This window comes from Heptranchias perlo, chromosome 9 (genome assembly GCF_035084215.1).
Source record: "Heptranchias perlo isolate sHepPer1 chromosome 9, sHepPer1.hap1, whole genome shotgun sequence".
Classification (NCBI taxonomy): Eukaryota; Metazoa; Chordata; class Chondrichthyes; order Hexanchiformes; family Hexanchidae; genus Heptranchias; species Heptranchias perlo.
Window position 1 is genome coordinate 76543916 of NC_090333.1, and position 19307 is coordinate 76563222.

The 19307-nt window shown below is 41.5% G+C and overlaps 1 protein-coding gene across 5 annotated transcripts in view; it reads right to left on the minus strand.

The window, feature by feature from the left end:
• Nucleotides 1-19307, minus strand: part of rasal2 (RAS protein activator like 2) — a 323907-nt gene that overhangs the window by 178493 nt on the left and 126107 nt on the right. For all 5 annotated transcript variants that reach the window (XM_067990763.1, XM_067990764.1, XM_067990760.1 and 2 more), the window contains exon 2: nucleotides 4397-4521. In XM_067990763.1, coding sequence (XP_067846864.1) covers nucleotides 4397-4521 — 125 coding nt within the window. The remainder of the gene's footprint in view (nucleotides 1-4396; nucleotides 4522-19307) is intronic.

Genomic DNA, 19307 nt, shown 5'->3' on the forward strand with positions numbered 1-19307 from the left:
CTTAACTCAAATTCCTTTGCCGGATTAATGACTGCAACCAATGATCTCTAAATTCACAACATATCCACTGTCTAATCGTATTTGAAAAAGGATGTCAGGCTTTATCAGTGCACTGACTCAAAGGTCAAAACTGAATTTTAACTCTCATGATGAAGGTAGATTGATCACTTCAGAAGTCCTATCTTGAAAAACAGACTCGTTCATACAGCCTGGATGCAGCCAAATGAGGGATCTTAAAACTTGCTGTTCCTCTCCAATGATGAAATTCAAAAAGCGAATGCACTCGTATTACTGCCACTCTATGGTCAATCTGACTGAGGATGCGCGGAACTACCTTCTCCAACCATACAAAGCACACTTCTGTCCTTCAAGAATGGGAGTCCCAAACAAAACAATTTTCAGTTATACCAAAGAATTATTTTTTTTAAAATCAGTTAAAGGAGAATAGGAAAAGAATTTTGACAGTAGCTTCAAGCTCAGGTCCTTGATGTGGTAAATTCTACTCACGGGTGATCCTTAATACCCAACCCATTTGAAAGGCAAGAAGCAATCGAACAACACCACACCCTATCTAGCTCCACTTCATAATGAAGAACTGAGATCCTGTCCCGTCCTGTAAGTGCATTTTCCAGTGTCGGTCCCATAAGGAGCTTCGGTACCTAAGAAAGCTTAAACTCATTCTTTGAATTAGAGATATTAACATCCAACAATTCTTCCACATTAATGTAAAGGTGGTTATGTTTATAAGCAGCTGCTGCAAAGGCAAAACATACAGCAATAGATGATCCCTGAATCCCAACACTCTCTGTGCTGTGGACAATTTTGTGGATGTAGGTCACAGCACTCAAACCATAAGTTGGTCCAACACCAATCTACCCAGCTCCCCAAAAGGCTACAAAATTCAGCAATACAAAGATACGGTTAACCTGAAAATAATGATGCTCGCATGCTGTTCCTTTACTTACCTGGTTCAAAAGTCTGAATCTGTACCAGCTCATCCAAACACATCAGCAACATCACTTCCTCAAAGGGCGGGAGGTTTAGAGGGGATTTGAGAAAGAACTTTTTCACCCAGAGGGTGGTTGGAGTCTGGAACTCACTGCCTGAAAGGGTTGTGGAGGCAGGAACCCTCACAACATTCAAGAAGCATTTGGATGAGCACTTGAAATGCCATAGCATACAAGGCTACGGACCAAATGCTGGAATATGGGATTAGAGTAGACAGGGCTTGATGGCCGGCGCGGACACGATGGGCCGAAGGGCCACTATCCGTGCTGTATAACTCTATGACTCTATAACTGCAGCACTGGGTACTATATGGGGGTTAAATAAATGCTGCTGCACAACTGGGCATCAGCCTCCCTCCATACAAGGAAGCTACTGGCCAAAAACACTTCAGTGCTTGTGTTCCATTTGGACAATGTGTTCCATCAATGCCATCACACACCAACTGCTGCTCAGCCAACACCCCTCAATTTGAAGTTTGAAAGAGTCTTGGACAAATTTAATCAAGGAGAGTTCTGCATGAAAGGCTGCTGCACAAGTTTATAGCACCAAGGTAAAACTTGAAGGTGGATAAGGAATTGGTTGGAAGAGAAGCAATAGGTGTGGTTCAGGTTGAGATGATGTACTTAATGGTGTGCCCCAGGGATCAGTGCTGGGGACCCTACTGTTCGTAATCTGTATCAATGACCTGGACTTAGAAATGCAAAGCAAATTGGTCAAATTCGCATAAGATGCTAAATTAGGGAGTGGGGAATAATCAAGTGCCATGTGTCAATTAGGAAACTACAGAGAAACCGGAACAAAACCCGCAAGTGTTACACCCCTGTTTGAAAAAGGGGAGAGGGATAAACCAGGCAATTACAGGTCAGTCAGCCTAACATCGGTGGTAGGGAGACTTTGAGACAATAATCCAGGACAAAATAAATTGGCACTTGGAAAAGTATGGGCTAATAAATGAAAGTCAGCACGGATTTGTTAAAGGAAAATCGTGTTTGACTAACTTGATTTGAGTTCTTTGATGAAGTAACGGAGAGGGTTGATGAGGGTAGTGTGGTTGATGTTGTGTACATGGGACTTTCAAAAGCCATTTGATAAAGTACCACACAATAGGCTTGTTAGCAAAATTAAAGCCCATGGGATTAAAGGGACAGTGGCAGCGCGGATACAAAGTTGACTAGAGGACAGAAAGCAAAGAGTAGTGGTGAATGGTTGTTTTTCAGACTGGAGGGAAGTATACAGTGGTGCTCCCCAGGGATCAGTATTAGGACCACTGCTCTTTTTGATATATATTAATAACCTGGACTTGGGTATAGAGGATATAATTTCAAAGTTTGCAGATGACACGAAACTCGGAAATGTAGTAAACAATGTGGAGGATAGTAACTGACTTCAGGAGGACATAGACAGACACGTGGCAAATGAAATTTAATGCAGAGAAGTGTGAAGTGATACATTTTGGTGGAAAAAACGAGGCGAGGCAATTTAAACTAAATGATACAATTTTCAAGAGGGTGCAGGAAGTGTACATACATAAATCTTTGAAGGTGGCAGGGCAAGTTGAGAAGGCTGTTAAAAAAGCATATGGGATCCTGGCCTTTATTAATAGAGGCACAGAATACAAAAGCAAGGAAGTTATGCTAAACCTTTATAAAACACTGATTAGGCCTCAGCTGGAGTTGTGTGTTCAATTCAGGGGACCACACTTTAGGAAGGATCTCAAGGCCTTAGAGAGGGTGCAGAAGAGATTTACTAGAATAGTGCCAGGGATGAGGGACTTCAGTTATGTGGAAACTGGAGAAGCTGGGGTTGTTCTCCTTAGAACAAACACGGTTATGGGGAGATTTGACAGAGGTGTTCAAAATCATGAACAGTTTTGACAGAGTAAACAAGGAGAAAATGTTTCCAGTGGCAGACGGGTCAGTAACCAGAGGACACAGATTTAAGGTTTTCGTCAAAAGAGCCAGAGGCAACATGAGGAAACATTTTTTTTTACGCAGCGAGTTGTAATGATCTGAAATGCACTGCCTGAGGTGGCAAAAGCAGATTCAATAGTAACTTTCAAAAGGGAATTAGATAAATACTTGAAGGGAAACAATTTATAGGGCTATGGAGAAAGAGCAGGGGAATGGGACTAATTGGATAGCTCTTTCAAAGAGCCAGCACAGGCACGATGCGCCGAATGGCCTCCTCCTGTCCTGTACCTACGATGATACTGTGAAGTGGGCGGATTAAGTGCAAATTACTGACATACCAGAAGAAAACAACTGGGATACACACTCAAGGAATGGTGTTCAACAAGCTATGGGAGAGGCTGAAAGAGAACCAGGTGTAACAATAAACTCAACACTTAGCATGTCAGGTTTGTGGAAGGGCAATCATCAAAGCAAACAAAATGTGGAGCTGTATTTCGTTCGGTGGAAGACTGAAGCCATCATGGTCAAGGTTTATGGTTATCCGGTCAAGCTACCCAGTGATAAACTACATTCAAGAGTGGTCACCAAGATACAAAAGAAACATTCAAAGCCCTGGAAATGGTGCTCAATGGGCCATGAGGAAAAGTTGGATTTTTTTTTAAGGGAAACTGGATTCAGTGGGGAGAACAAGCACAGAAGCAATGGGCCGAATGGCTTCCTTCTGTGCTGTAAAATTCAGGACTATGATCTCAGACCTTTCAGCCTTCTAAGGATTTGAAATCTTACAGAGGCAAAAAAGACACCAAGTAAAAAAGAAAAGGAGTATTATTTCAATTAAACCATGACTGCAATACAAGGGAACAGAAATACAAGTTCGTAAAAGGCAAGTTCAGAATTGATGTTCGGAAGCATTTGTTCACATCAGTCGTTAATATCTGGGATAGAGACAGAGGTTAAAAGTTCTGGAATCGTTTAAGAGGCACTTTGATGCTGTGATGAGAGGATCACAGGTTTCCATGGAAGGATCAGCAAGGTAAGCTGAATAGCCTTCCTTGTCTGTACTTAGCTTGAGCAAACAGGATGGACCATCAAGAATGTATCCACCTGTAGTGACACCATACCTGATCAAAGCTCAAACTGCATCTCAACGCGCATTTCCCCCTGGTTCCATGTTACGATCCACCTTACAGCTTAAACCTTTTGACTCGAGAAGATAGCAGGATGTGTGTCAGATTGAAGAGTTTTGTTCTGAGAGGGGAGGGGGCAGGAGAAAGAGGGTAGGCTGATGCAAATACATCTTTTAAACATTCTTCATTAAAAGCATGTTTGGGCATGTTCCATCAGATTTGACCTTTTCTGCAATAGTGTACATAGAATGCTGGAGGCTCCCCGCCGCGCACAGGTGAGGATTTTTTGCTCGTCTTCTGCCTATTGGCAATGCATACATAATGACTGTTACCAGTTTGACTCAATCTCACCTCTTCTTCTCTGTTCAGAAGGATCATCTGGCTGTCAGTCAGCATGCAATATTTCTGGTCCCAGGCTGTTTCTGTATATGGGGACTGGCCACATGACAGTCTATGTGTTGGGGGACCTTTCACATCTGCAAATAAAAAGACACAAAAGAAATAGATCAAATACTAATCTATGATAACTTGGAAAAAAAAGCCAAATATAATCCACATTTCCATCAATTTTGTTAGAGTAACAATTTCTCCTCTGTTCCCTACTCATTGAAAACACTTCTATTTTCAATCTCTTAGGCTTCAGAGTATCAACCTTCAGCAAGGCATGGGGCTGAACTCCAAAGAGAAATGAGAGAAAGTCAAATTTTACAGTTAAGAGAGAAGGTTAAGAGAGCACCTCAAAAAGATGTATAAAATATTAAACTGTATATATATATATATATATATTGCTTCAGGGTAAGACAGGAGCATAGGACATCAATTTAAATTTGTGAAAAGTAAAACAAAGTTGCTATACTTTTTTTTTAAAACTCAAAAGGTAATAAATGTTTAGAATAAACTGCCAAGCAATGTAGTGCAGTCAAAGACATAAAGGAAGTTCAAAATGCTGCAGGATGCTAGACTGGGAGAGTTAGAGTACTAGAGGGACAAACTAAATGGACAAAAGGCCTTCTCTATTGTTATGTTGTTATAGGAAAATATAATGCTTAGTAGATAGTGTACTCATGGTGAAATGACATCCTTCCCCAATAAGCTTAGTTAATAAAATGTTATCAATACACCACACAATAAATTGCACCTCAGCTAATATGCTTCACAGTTGTGACAAGCTTCATTCATCACCTAAAACTGCTACTCTCATTATAGATCTGCAAACAGCTGTACACTCTGGCATTATGTAGCTCACAATACTCTTTCCAAATACAACTGAAATTTCTAAGGACAAAATGTACAGTAGCAATGTGAGGTGTCTCTTGACAGTACAAGTGAATATTGCATGAAAATTTCACACAGCCATCTCACTTCACCTAAATTCTCATGATAACACAATTCCCCCCTTTCCCAAACAAAGCACTTCACTACTGGGACCCGACAACAAATCTTAACCACTGCAGATAACTGGGTCTGAATGTTGAAGGGTGGGATTCAAATCTCCACATTTCTAGCACGAGGGTCCCATGCTCTATCGGGAGATACTTCATTGCCCCAATTTAAGAGATTAAAACCACTAGGTAAAATAATTTTCAACAAACACTAATAAGATTTCACAGTGACTGCTCAGCCTGGGAAACCAACAGATAATCTCTGAATTTAACAAGACAGCCAGAAGACTACACTGTCACCAGCTGTGATCACCAGGACCTTTTGGCTAATTCTTTCTCATGTTGCAAACAATCAGTTCAAAAGCGACTAAAAATAAAAGCTATGTGATCAGAGCAGTCTGATTTGAACCCCATTTCTAATAGTGATGCACACATCCAAGGGTCAGGGGCACGTTACTTCACGTGCTGCATTTTGTGTTTTGCCATCCACCTCACATTCTACAATAGTAAATCCCAGTGCCTAAGAGTTAACCATTTGGAACAGCCCTTTTGGGAGCAGTGAACTGATCCACCTCCCTTACGGCAAGATTGTGGTCACCATGGCCTTCAACACGGCCATCACTTCAAGTGTCACCACCAACAACAGTATCTATTACAGATAACGTTTCAAATACGTGCAATAGTCTTCAATCACAGATTTACCTGGCAAACAGGAGAGGAAACACTCGTCACCTTTTGTCATTTGGTTTGACTGAGCAGACACATGACCCCGCCCGCCCATCCCCCTTCAAAAAATAACACAATGAATGTGTGGTGCTGTATGCCTCTTCCAAAGGTTCAGCACCGTCGTCAGCTCTACTCCAATATTCAACATCAAAAATTCACAGAAGTCAGTTGTGCAGAAAAACTACAGATTTTAAAACAGAGATTCATGCACAGCACCAGGGTCCGAGAGACATGGGGTCACGTGCCACCTTCTGACAATACTCACAGCTCTGCTTATGCTTCAAAGATGAATTTGCAATGTTGACTAGGTCTTCAGATGCAAATTCTCTGTTTCGTAAAATAAATTTGTAATAGGAAAAGAGCAAAAATAAAAAGCCGGAGTGATGTCCTTGCACATAGCATTAATGCTCATTATGAATTGAAGTGACTGTGTACCTGTATTCCTATTTCCCACATAAATAAATCTAACTGAAAATAAGAATTGTCTGATCCACAGGCCCTTCAGGTTCTGATGTATTTCTTATTGTGCTCTCTCCATCCCAAAGCTACTTATCCTCAATGTCTTAGAGGTTGTCGAACAGTTCACTGAAATCCACTTAAGAGCTAGAGAATAGAGAGATACCTTAGAGGCCCTAGGCAAGGTGCATGTTATTAACACTGTCCTCTACTGCTTCATCACATTGAAGGTTTACATGTTGATACATGTTGAATTTAAATTACGTCAATATATCGCACAAGCACACTCCTGCAGCACATAAACAACGCTGCCTGTCTATTCTACATACTGGATTTAGCTAAAAATTTCATTACCAAAAAAATACATTATGACAAAGCTCTCACATGGTTAGAATTCTAGATCAATGTGCTTCTGCTCATTAGGTCTTGCTTCTTCTCCTTTCCAACCTCTTTCACACCAGATGTCAAATCTTTCCCAAATTGTTCTCAAGCCTCTTGCAACATGCTTCTGTAATTCACTGAAGGACTTGCCTTCCTTGGAAGGAACTTTAGGAAATTACTGCACCTGGAAACCATGACTGCAAAACTGTGTCCCTTCACTCTGTGGCATGCGGCATTTGGACATCTATATCGTATGCTACTGGTATACCAGTTCCAAATACATTGCATTATGTAGCAGCATTCACGGACAGCAACCTCAAACTTGTCCTTAGTGAGTTTATCAGCTCTCGGAACTAAGTGAAACACCAACAAATTCCAGCATTGTCATTCTGGTGGTGCTGCTTTTCATAGCTTATGCAGTAACTTTCATTTCCTCCTTGTACCAAGCTGTACAGGTTAAGTTTTAGTTTATATCTGTTACTAACACAGAAATGATGAGGTTAAGTTTTGCTATGTTTTAGGTATCCATCATACATCACATATATTAAAAACAGCAGCTGGCAAGCTGCACAGCAGCTTAGATTACAACTCAACTTTACCTGAAATCTCAGCTGCACATGATTTAGATCGGAAGTACAGCAACTGCCTTTTCAGACCTACACGATCCATCTGGAATTGCCAATTCTTCAATATATTGGACGCTTGCAGCAGTGAGAGTCCCTATGAGGTGTATAAGGAGCAACTCTGCTGCAGCACTGGGTGTACTGGTTACTGCTCCACTCAACAGCAACGAGCAGCCATCGCATCAGTCTGCATGTCTCGAAATCCCTGCCTCATACAGCCGCTGTACCTTCTCAGCTCAGGTGAACACATTCGTTTCTCTGCAATCGGAAATACTGCAATACAGTCCCCGGCACAGATCTGAACAAACCTACTGCCACCCCCCACCCCCCACCCCCCCCCCCCCCCGACTCCTCTCCCTCCCCCCAACCTTTCCAAAAGCACTACATCACAGGATCTCATGACATCCAACTCCGTGTGTGTGAGAGGAATGCACGAACTGTGCAGCCTGCAACATCCTCAGGCACCAATTGCAGCTCAAATTGACTTCAGCATGATATCAACATTGAACATTCAGATCAAATACATCCCAGGAAGTGTTTGCAGGATGTGCTTATTCAGGTGCTGCTGACCAGATTCAAGTATGATTTTCTCGGTTACAGTCATCATATGTCCCGGGCTCTCTTACCCAGTCAGTAAATATGGTCATGGGTCAGGGTCATGTGTTCACATTTCAGTTGAAGTTTATTCAGACACAGAATTGCTGAGAGAATTCCAAGCCTGGCTATCTTGGAGTTTTAAAAAAACACATTTTTCTTATATAAACCTACTCCCAAACTATCAGACCAATTTCCACTGAAATAATGAGAAATTCTTAGCTGTGAAAGGTTATATTGAATTTTTTTTTTTGGGGGGGGGGGGCGGGAACAGAGAGCAGATCCAATCAGATGGCTAGGCAATAAGAATTTTAGGTAGAAGAATGGAATTATCAGAACAAATTGGGAATGCAGCACAATTATACAAAATTAATGCAAAGTACAGAAAGTACTTTCTTTCTCCATTCATTACATTGGATAGCTTTACAAAGTCCTCTCACACACCTCAAAGTCTGAAAAGCCAAATCTGTAAAGTCCTTCCCCGTAGCCTTTCCCTCTGACAAGAGGAATCAGCCTCATTGCTCTCTTCGTCACTGCCTAGAGGGCTCCCTTGTGCTGTAGCAACACAAACTATTCAGTAATTCAACATCAGCACAACCTCTGCGGATTTCAATTCAACTGATTTGGCAATATAACTCTGCATAACCCCTGCTTTATTGCTTTGTTTAGTCGTAGGGAGGGACACGGCAACTAACATCTCTTGGAATATTTCAACTGGAGCATTGGCAAGCTCTATCCCATCCATGAAGATGTCCCTTACATTTTCATTTACAATGCAGAGTGTACCTTGCATTTACCCATATTGAATTTCATTCATCATTGAGTAGTCTAGGAGCAAACCCCGTTGAGATCTCGGCTACCTCTCGTATGCACAATTGCCTCTAGCATGCTGTCAAATTTAACTACGTTGCATTTTAAGGACTATTCCAGGTCAGTTCTTATTATTAGGAATGGGAAGGGACTCAATACAGACCCCTGGGGATCTCCACAATACTTAAGCCAATTCTGAACCTTATGACTACCCTCTGCTCTCTTCACTTTATTTGGATCCACTGACCTTAGTTTGTAAATGGAGTCTTTCATATACTTCACAGTGGTCTCTGGGAAATCAAGGTCATTGATGTAATGTGGCTTCCCTTGTCAATTCAGAATGCCTCTACCTCTTTTTAAAAAAAGTTGGTCAGGCAAGTTCCACCTCTTCAAAACCTATACTGGCCATCATTTTTCAGGTGAATTTCATACAGATACTCTTGGATTTTGTTTGTTGATTATTCATTTCATTAGTTTTATATGTCATCCTTGCTGAGTGGGGTAGCACTCTCTCCTGTGTCAAAAGGTCGTAGGCTCAAGCCCCACTCCAGGCACTTGAGCACAAAATCTAAACTGACACATTAGTGCAGTACTGAGTATTGTCAGAGGTGCAGTCTTTCGGATGAAATATGAAATCATGGCCCCGTCAGACGGATATAAAATATATTAAGGCACAATTCCACTTGGAACAGGCAAGTTTTTCCAATGTCCTGGCCAACATGTATTATCCCTCAACCCATATGACCAAATAAATCTTCTTGCTGTTTGTGAGACTTTGCTGTGCAAAAATTGACTGCGTACTGCCATGTTTGCAACAAAACCACAGTGACTACACTTGAAAATAATTCAATGGCTGTCCAATGCTTTGAGACGTCCTGAGGACATAAAAGGCGCGAAATCAATATATGTTTTATTTGATTCCTATTTTCGACAACAGACTAAAAGGTCTATAGCTGCCTGTTTTCATCCTCTCCCATAGTCGCAGATTTCCTTAAAATGATCAAACCTTCACAAATCTCCATCCCCATCTCTGTAACTACCCTGGAGCGATGTTTATCCACCCCCAAGGGATTTATTATTTCTCACACCCCTCAGCCTACCTATTATTATCAAAGTCCTGGAACTCACACCACATGTTTGCTGTTGATGTGGATGGTGTATAGTTCATGTCCTCCCTGGTTTAAAAACCTCCAAGTTGTCATTATTTAGCATGTTAACTGTCCACTGTTAATCCTCCTGATGGATCACTGAGGGCTTTAGCTTCCTCCCTACCTGGCTTCTTGTTGCTAATTTTTTGGCATTTTGTTGCACGTCTGCTACCTGTTCCTTTCCAGTTTCTCTTTAACTGACCACTGCAAACCACTCGAGCTTTGTTCTCATGGGTCCTCCCCCAATCCTAATTTTCTTGCCTCCTATCCTGAAGACATCAATCTATCATGCACATCAGCAGCCATCCAATACCTCAGCCAAATGGCCATTCTTCACGCGAGCCCAGGCAGATGAACTCGATTCTGTCCTCACCCAATATCTACTCATCATCACACTGTAGCAGGAGTCACAGGATATCAATAGAGGAAACGCTGTCTGATTCTTTTCTAATCCATGGGTGCTGAGGCCATTTCAGAACCTAGACTTCTACTTCAGCTGAGGTCTGCTAACTTCTCATAGGCAATCAAGTCTGCAACCTTGCTAGTCTGTGTAGCATAGTATCACTCCATTCCATACATTTACCAACTAACCATTAAGTTGCTGAGGGAAGATGCAAATGGAGGCCAAAAATTCCCCATAGAGAACAGAAAATTGGAGAAAGAATCATCTCAGGCTACTATCACATCCCTCCCAGACACTTGAACTGAATCTACTTTCTTTTTTACTTCCCTTTCTCTCCCACTGCCATTTCAATCTTCCTATACAACATGTCATTCAACGACTTATCGTTATCTTGGACAGTAATTGACAGTCTCAAATCCAACAAGCCAGGAATCTAGTTAAGAATAACGGCATGAAATTTGAGTGACGTGCAGGATTGTTAAATTTAGCTAACACTACGAGTGCCGCACATTGCTGCACTATGGTGTCAGCCATGGCTCAGCTGGTAGCACTCTCGCCTCTGAGTCAGAAGGTTGTGGGTTCAAGCCCCACTCCAGAGACATGAGCGTATTATCTGAGGGAGTGCTGCTCTGCTGGAGGTGCTGCCTTTCGGATGAGATGTTAAACCGAGGTCATGTCTGCCCTCTCAAGTGGCTGTAAAAGATTTCATTGCACAATTCAAAGAGCAGGCGAGTTCTCTCGGTGTCCCTGCCAATATTTTTCCTTTAACCACCACTACTGAAACAGTTGATAGGGTGATTTATCTCGCTGCTACTTGTGGGCTCTTGCTGTGTACAAATTGGTGGCTGCGTTTTCTACATTACAACAGTGACTACACTTGAGAAGTACTTTATTGGCTATGAAGCTCTGAGAGATGTTCTGGGGTCGTGAAATGCGCTATATAAATGCAAGAGAGAAAATTGTTACGTTCAGAAGAAAAAAACAGTAGGTCCTACACTCATTCATTTTAACATAACTCAACTCTGAGAATATGAAAGTAAACTAGCAATATAAAAATGGATTCTAAGAGCTTCTACAAGTATGTAAAAAGTAAGAGAATAGCAAAAGTAAACATTGCTCCCTTAGAGGCTGAGATAGGAGAAATTATAATGGGGAATCAGGAAATGGCAGATGCGTTAAACAAATATTTTGTATCAGTCTTCACAGCAGAAGACACAAAATCCAAACCAAAAATAGTGGGGAACCAGGGTCTATTGAAAGTTAGGAACTTAAAGTAAGTAATATCAGTAAAGAAAAGTACTTGAGAAATTAATTGGACTAAAATCTGATAAATCCCCTGGACCTGATGGCCTACATTCGATGGTTCTAAAAGAGGTAGCTGCAGAGATAGTGGATGCATTGGTTATGATCTTCCAAAATTCCCTAGATTCTAGAATGGTCCCAGCAGATTGGAAGGTAGCAAATGTAACCCCACTATTCAAGAAAGGAGGGAAAGAGAAAACAGGGAACCACAGGCCAGTTAGCCTGACATCAGTCGTTGGGAAAATGCTGAAATCCATTATTAAGGAAGTGGTAACAGGGCACTTAGAAAATCATAATATGATTAGACAGAGTCAACGTGGTTTTATGAAAGGGTAATTGTGTTTGACAAATTTATTAGAGTTTTTTGAAGGTGTAACTAGCAGGGTAGATGAAGTGGAACCAATGGATGTTGTATCTATGGATTTTCAAAAGGCATTCGATAAGGTGCCACATAAAAGGTTGTTACACAAGATAAGGGCTCATGGGATTGGGGTAATATATTAGCATGGATAGAGGACTGGTTAACGGACAGAAAACAGATAAACGGGTCATTTTCAGGCTAGCAGCCTGTACCTAATGGGGTGCCACAAGGATCGGTGCTGAGTCTCAGCTATTTACAATCTACATTAAAGACTTAGATCAAGGGACCGAGTGTAATGTATCCAAGTTTGCTGACAATTCAAAGCTAGGTGGGAAAGTAAGCTGTGTGAGGGGGACACAAAGAGTCTGCAAAGGGATATAGACAGGTTAAGTGAGTGGGCAAGAAGATAGCAGATGGCGTATAATGTGAGGAAATGTGAGGTTATTCACTTTGGTAGGGAGAATAGAAAAACAAAATATTTTTTAAATGGTGAGAAACTATTAAATATTGGTGTTCAGAGAGACTTGGGTGTCCTCGTACAAGAAACACAAAAAGTTAGCATGCAGGTACAGCAAGCAATTAGGAAAACAAATGGCATGTTGGCCTTTATTGCAAGGGAGATAGAGTGCAAAAGTAAGGAAGTCTTACAATAATTGTACAGGGCTTTGGTGAGACCTCACCTGGAGTACTGTGTACAGTTTTGGTCTCCTTATCTAAGGAAGGATATACTTGCCTTAGAGGCGGTGCAGCGAAGGTTCATTAGATTAATTCCTTAGATGAGAGGGTTGTCCTATGAGGCGAGGTTGAGTCGAATGGATATATACTCTTCTTCTAAATTGGAGTTTAGAAGAATGAGAGGTGATCTAATTGAAACATAAGATTATGAGGGGGCTTGACAGGGTAGATGCTCAGAGGTTGTTTCCCATGGCTGGAGAGTCGCAGGATAATGGGTTGGCCATTTAAGACTCAGATGAGGAGAAATTTCTTCACTCAGAGGATTATGAATCTTTGGAATTCTCTACCCAGAGGGCTGTGGATGCTGAGTCATTGAATATATTCAAGGCTGAGATAGACAGATTTCTGGACTCCAGGGGAATCAAGGAATATGGGGATCAGGCAGGAAAGTGGAGTTGAGGTCTAAGATTAGCCATGATCTGATTGAATGGCAGAGCAGGCATGAGGGGCCTTGTAGCCTACTCCTGCTCCTATTCATGTTCTTATGTAACTTTACTACAGGGAGGAAAGGAGGAGATCATTAAATTCTGTTAAGTACCAAACTATAATCATTCAGACCAGAAGTATATTAAGAGGAAGGAGGGTGGCTAAGAGTAATGTGGGCCCCTTAAAGACAGAAGCAGGCAATATTGTAATTGAAAATAAGGAAATGCCAAACTTGCTAAATAATTACTTTGTAGAGGAAGAGAATAAAGTACCAGACATACGAGGAAATCAATGGGAAGAACTTACTAGATTTAATATAAGGTTTTAAAAATGGTAATGGAGAAAATAATGAGACTGAAGATTGACAAATCTCCAAGGCCTGATGGTTTTCACCCCAGGGGATTAAAAGAAGTGGTTGAGGAAATTGAAGGTGCTTTAGTCAGGTTCTTCTAAAACTCTCTCGATTCAGGAATTGTCCACTTGGATTGGAAAATTGCCAATGTCACTCCATTAGTTAAAAAGGGTGGGAGAGAGAAACCAGGAAATTATGGACCTATTAGTCTCATGTCTGTTTGGGGAATTTACTCGAATATCATTAGGGACAAAGTGACTGAGCACTTGGACAAATATGAACTGATCAGAGAGCAAGGATTTGTAAAGGGTAAGTCGTGTCTAACTAACCTAGTTACATTCTTTGAGGAGGTCACTAACGTGGTAGATAAGGGACTGTCTATGGATGTCATTTATCTGGAATTCCACAAGGCATTCGATAAGGTTCCACACAATAGACTTCAAAAGACGCATGGAATTGGAGGCAACCTATCGACATAGGTCAGGAATTGGTTAGGAGGTAAGAGACAGAAAGTAGGGATAATGGATATGTATTCCAATTGGCAGGAGAAGTCAGTGATGTCCCCCAGGGATCTGTACTGGAGCCACAGCTTTTCACTATATTTATCTGACTTAGATGAAGGAATAGAGAGCCATATATCTCAGATTGCTGACGACACTAAGTTAGGTGGCACAGTAAATAGTGTAGATGGGAGCAGAAAGTTTCAAAGGGACATTTATAGATTAAGTGAGTGGGCAAAACTGTGGCAGATGGAGTTCAGTGTTGAGAAGTTAGAGGTCATCCACTTTAGACCCAAGAAAGATAGATCAGAGTATTTTCTAAATGGTGAGAAGCTAGGAACTATGGAGGAGCAGCGAGATTTAGGGGTCTAAGTACAGAAATCACTAAGACCTAGTAGACAGGTACAAGAAATAATTTAAAAGGTTAATGGAATGTTAGCCTTTATTCAAGAGGGTTGGAATACAAAGGGGTGGAAGTTATGCTACAGTTGTATAAAGCTCTGCTTAGGCCGCATCTGGAGTACAGTCCCCACCACTTACACTGTTCCCGCTTATCCTGGACAGCTACTTCTATCGGGCAAATGGCGCTGAGCATTTGCCACTGCCAGAGGCGTCAAATACAAAGACACCGTTTAATCCGTATTAGGCAAGGCAACTATTTTGGGCAGTTCAAGCAGCTGTTCGCATTTAAATCGCACAAAAACAGAAGTCAAGGCGTGCTTTTAAATGTTATTTCTTATGTGAAAATTGCAAGTACTATTGGCTGTTTAAGGAGAAATAGTTGTTTCTTAAAGAATTAACAACATTTCATCATGCATATTTGCAGAAACAGGTGCCCCTCTGGTGGTAAAGGTCCATCTTTCAGTCAGTTCACATTTGTCTATCTTTCGTCAGGAATGGGCTCTAGTGTCCATTTGGCATATTAATACTGTTGGCTTCCATGGGATTTGCATAACTTTTTTCGCACATCTATTACTACTTTTTTTGTGGAAAGAGGTATCGCTTTCATCATTTCTGATGACAGAAAACACATGAAAAACAAAGAACTATGTTTACTTCAATAGTGAAATATCTTCTCTGTTCATTGCTGTTACCAATTTGAACTTGGAAATATCATGAGATAATCAGGAAACTTAGGAACAACTGAATCTATATACAGTAAACTAAATTATACTGTACTACTGTTCTGAAGTCCCGGTATTGTAACCTGCCAACGCGTTATACTGGCCATCGCGCATAGCAGGCAAATCGCGGTGAGGACTGTACTGTGTTCAGTTCTGGGCAACACACGTCAGGAAGGATATATTGGCTTTGGAGGGGGTGCAGCGCAGATTCATCACAATGATACCAGGGCTAAAAGGGTTAAATTCTGAGGACAGGTTGCATAAACTAGGCTTGTCTTCCCTTGAGTGTAGAAGATTAAGGGGTGATATAATTGATATGTTTAAGACCATTAAAAGGATTTGATAGGGTTGATAGAGAGAAACTACTCCCTCTGGTGGGGGAGTCCAGAACAAGAGGGCATAACTTTAAAATTGGAATAAAAACAGAAAATGCTGGAGAAGCTCAGCAAGTCAGGCAGCACCTATGGAGGAAGAAACAGAGATAATGTTTCAGGTCGAAGACTTTTGGTCCGAACTGGAAGATGTTAAAAGAGTTCAAGTTTTTGAGCAAGTACAGCGCCAGGGATAGGTGGGAGGGAAGGAAAGAACAAAAGGGAAGGTCTCTGATAGTGTGGAGGGCATGAGTGATTAAATGACAAAAGGGATGATGGTTCAAGGCAAGGAAGGTGGTAATGGGACAGGTTAAGAAACAAAAGATTGATCAGTAGCAGATGTAAATGGCAGCAGCAGAACCATTATCAGCACTAGCTGACCGAACAAATGGGGGTGATGGACTGGGGTTGACAATTGTAAACAATTTTACAACACCAAGTTATAGTCCAACAAATTTATTTTTAATTCCACAAGCTTTCGGAGGCTTCCTCCTTCGTCAGGTGAACGGAATGGAGCAGTGGTTGATCTGATGTCAGTGAAATCAATGTTGAGTCCAGAAGGTTTTAAAGTGCCTAAACAAAAGATGAGGTGCTGTTCCTCGAGCTTACGTTGAACTTCATTGGAACTGTGTAAGAGGCCAAGGACAGAGAGGTCAGAGTAGGAGTGGGAAGGGGAATTAAAACGGCAAGCGACCGGCAGGTCAGGGTCACGCTTGCGGACAGAGCGGAGGTGTTCAGCGAAGCCATCACCCAATCTGCGTTTGGTCTCCCCAGTGTAGAGTAGAGTGCACTGTGTGCAGCCGATACAGTATACTAAATTGAAAGAAGTACAAGTAAACCGCTGTTTCACCTGGAAAGTGTGTTTGGGGCCCTGGACAGTGGGAAGAGAAGAGGTGAAGGGGCAGGTGTTCTGCGCTTGCACGGGAAGGTGCCGTGGGCAGGAGAGCTGGTGTAGGGGGTGATGGAAGAGTGGACCAGGGTGTCGCGGAGGGAGCAGTCCCTTCAGAATGCTGAAAGGGGAAGGGAGCGGAAGATGTGTTTGGTGGTGGGATCGCACTTCGAGCTTCTCCTTAAAATTAGAGCTAGGCTGTTCAAGAGTGGTCAGGAAACATTTCTTCACACAAAGGGTAGTGAAAATCTGGAACTCTTCCCCCGTTAAAAAGTTGTTGAGGCTAGGTCAATTGAAAATTTCATTGCGTTACATCGAAACTACAGCACAGAAACAAGCCATTCAGCCCAACTGGTCGATGCCACAGTTTATGCTCCATACGAGCCTCCTCCCTCCCTACTTCAACTAACCCGATCTGGATATCCTCCGATTCCTTTCTGCCCCACGTGTTTATCTAGCTTCCCCTTAAATACATCTATGCTATTTGTCTCAACTACTCCTTGTGGCAGCACGTTCCATATTCTTGCCATTCTTTGTGTAAAGAAGTTTCTCCTGAATTCCCTATTGGATTTATTAGTGACTATCTTCTATTTATGACCTCTAGTTTTGGACTCCCCCACAAGTGGAAACATTTTCTCTACATTGACCCTATCAAACCCTATCATTATCTTAAAGACCTCTACCAGGTAACCCCTGAGTCTTCCAGTTCCAAACTGTTCAGCCTTTCCTGATAAAGATATCCTCTCAGTTCTGGTATCATCCTTGTGAATCTTTTTTGCATCCTCTCCAATACCTCTATATCCTTTCTATAATATGGAGACCAGAACTGTGCACAATACTCCAAGTGTGGTCTAACCAAGGTTCTATACAAGTTTAACATAACTTCTCTGCTTTTCAATTCTATCCCTCTAGAAATGAACCCTAGTGCTTGATGTGCCTTCTTTATGGCCTTATTAACCTGTGTCGCTACTTTTAGAGAATTGTGTATCTGTACCCCAAGATTCCTTTGCTCCTCTATCCCGTTTAATCTCTTATTATCCAAGCAGTTTGTGGCCTCCTTATTCTTCCTACCAAAATGCACCACCTCACACTTACCTATATTGAAAATATCAAAACTGAAATTGTTAGATTTTTGTTAGGTAAGAGTATTAAGCAATATGGAACTAAGGTGGGTAAATGGAGTTAAGATACAAATCAGCCGTGATTTAATTGAATGACGCAACAGGCCTACACCTGTTCCTATGCACCTAGAAGTGAGCAACCAAATGGTAAAAGCTGAGTTTACATGTACTTGCTACACATACTGAACAACTGCTGTATGAAATGCCTCTAATGTAATTCCCCACATTATGGAAAATGTCAGGTACCATCAAATTAAAACCATCATTTTTTTAAAAAAAAAGTGAAAACAACACTCATGGCAATTACAATTCAGATGCTGCAGTCTGCATTGCTATAAATTAGATTATAAATAATAAGACTCAATATAGACCCCTAGACAATAAGACTATGTGGAGAAAGGCACTCATCAGTACTTGGCCCTGTGTCACAGTTCAGTCGATTAGAATGGGATACAAGCAGTATGTTTTTTTCTCATTCCACTAGCAGAGCATTTACGATCATACAATTTATTACCAGTTGTGGCTCTGACTTCAGTTGTACACTGTACTTCCTCCAGCTGTGACAGCTGGGCAACAATAGCACTAGGCTCCACTCTAATATCAGAGTTCCATTTAAAGCTCAGCATTCCCTGTACAGCTGCCAAATAAAGGCTTTGATTGTGGAAATGACTGTAGCCAAGCTCGTCAAGAGGATTTATAAGATAACGCCCAGCCATTGAAAACAAAAATAAAGGTTATCCACTTGTCCACAACCGTTATTTGCAGACTAGTAGCACTTTGAACACAACTGAATAAAATTGCAGTGAAATGATTACGGCACAAAAATATTTTGTGCCTTCATACCATTTCTTCAGTTTTATACAGATCAACAAATTATTTGTACCATCAGTTTTCATTCCCTGCCCATGTTGCAGCACTGCTCCTTTGAGGAACTGAGAGGCAGAATCCTCGACAGAGCACTGCACAGCGGAGAAACTGCTTGCAGGTACTTTCAGGTTGCTTTTATTTTATTTAGATAATAAATGGAACTGCAAATATATTGAAGCATTAATAAATTGAATGGCATTAAGTTAAACTTCACGTCTCCCCTTCTATTCACGTGATTATAAATGAACTTAAGAATTACAGGCAGGGTACAAGTTCAATTCTGGGTCTTTGCCACATCATAAGGGTGTTTTTTTTTGAAGGGGCTAGCAGGGGCTGAGAAGACGAAGGTGGGGAAAATCAGAGTTTCCTCCCCCATGTGTTCTCTTACTTCTTGGAGACTGTATTGGACTACTTCGAACACCACCCGACAGTAGCTCCTCCACTCTCAGGTGTGCGTGTGAGACCAAAAGGCCAACAGAAGAAAGACAGAAAAAATGATACGTGTCCTTGCAAAAAAGTGAACAATTTGGCATCCTTTTGACACTACCTCCTTAAAAAAAAAATCAGTAGAAGAAAGGGTAGCATTACCATTTGTTAGGATATATGGTTCACTAACTGCTAATGAGCCAGGAACTGAATACTTCCAGCTCCACGCTACAATACAACACTGAGCTTCCACTACAGGTACCCA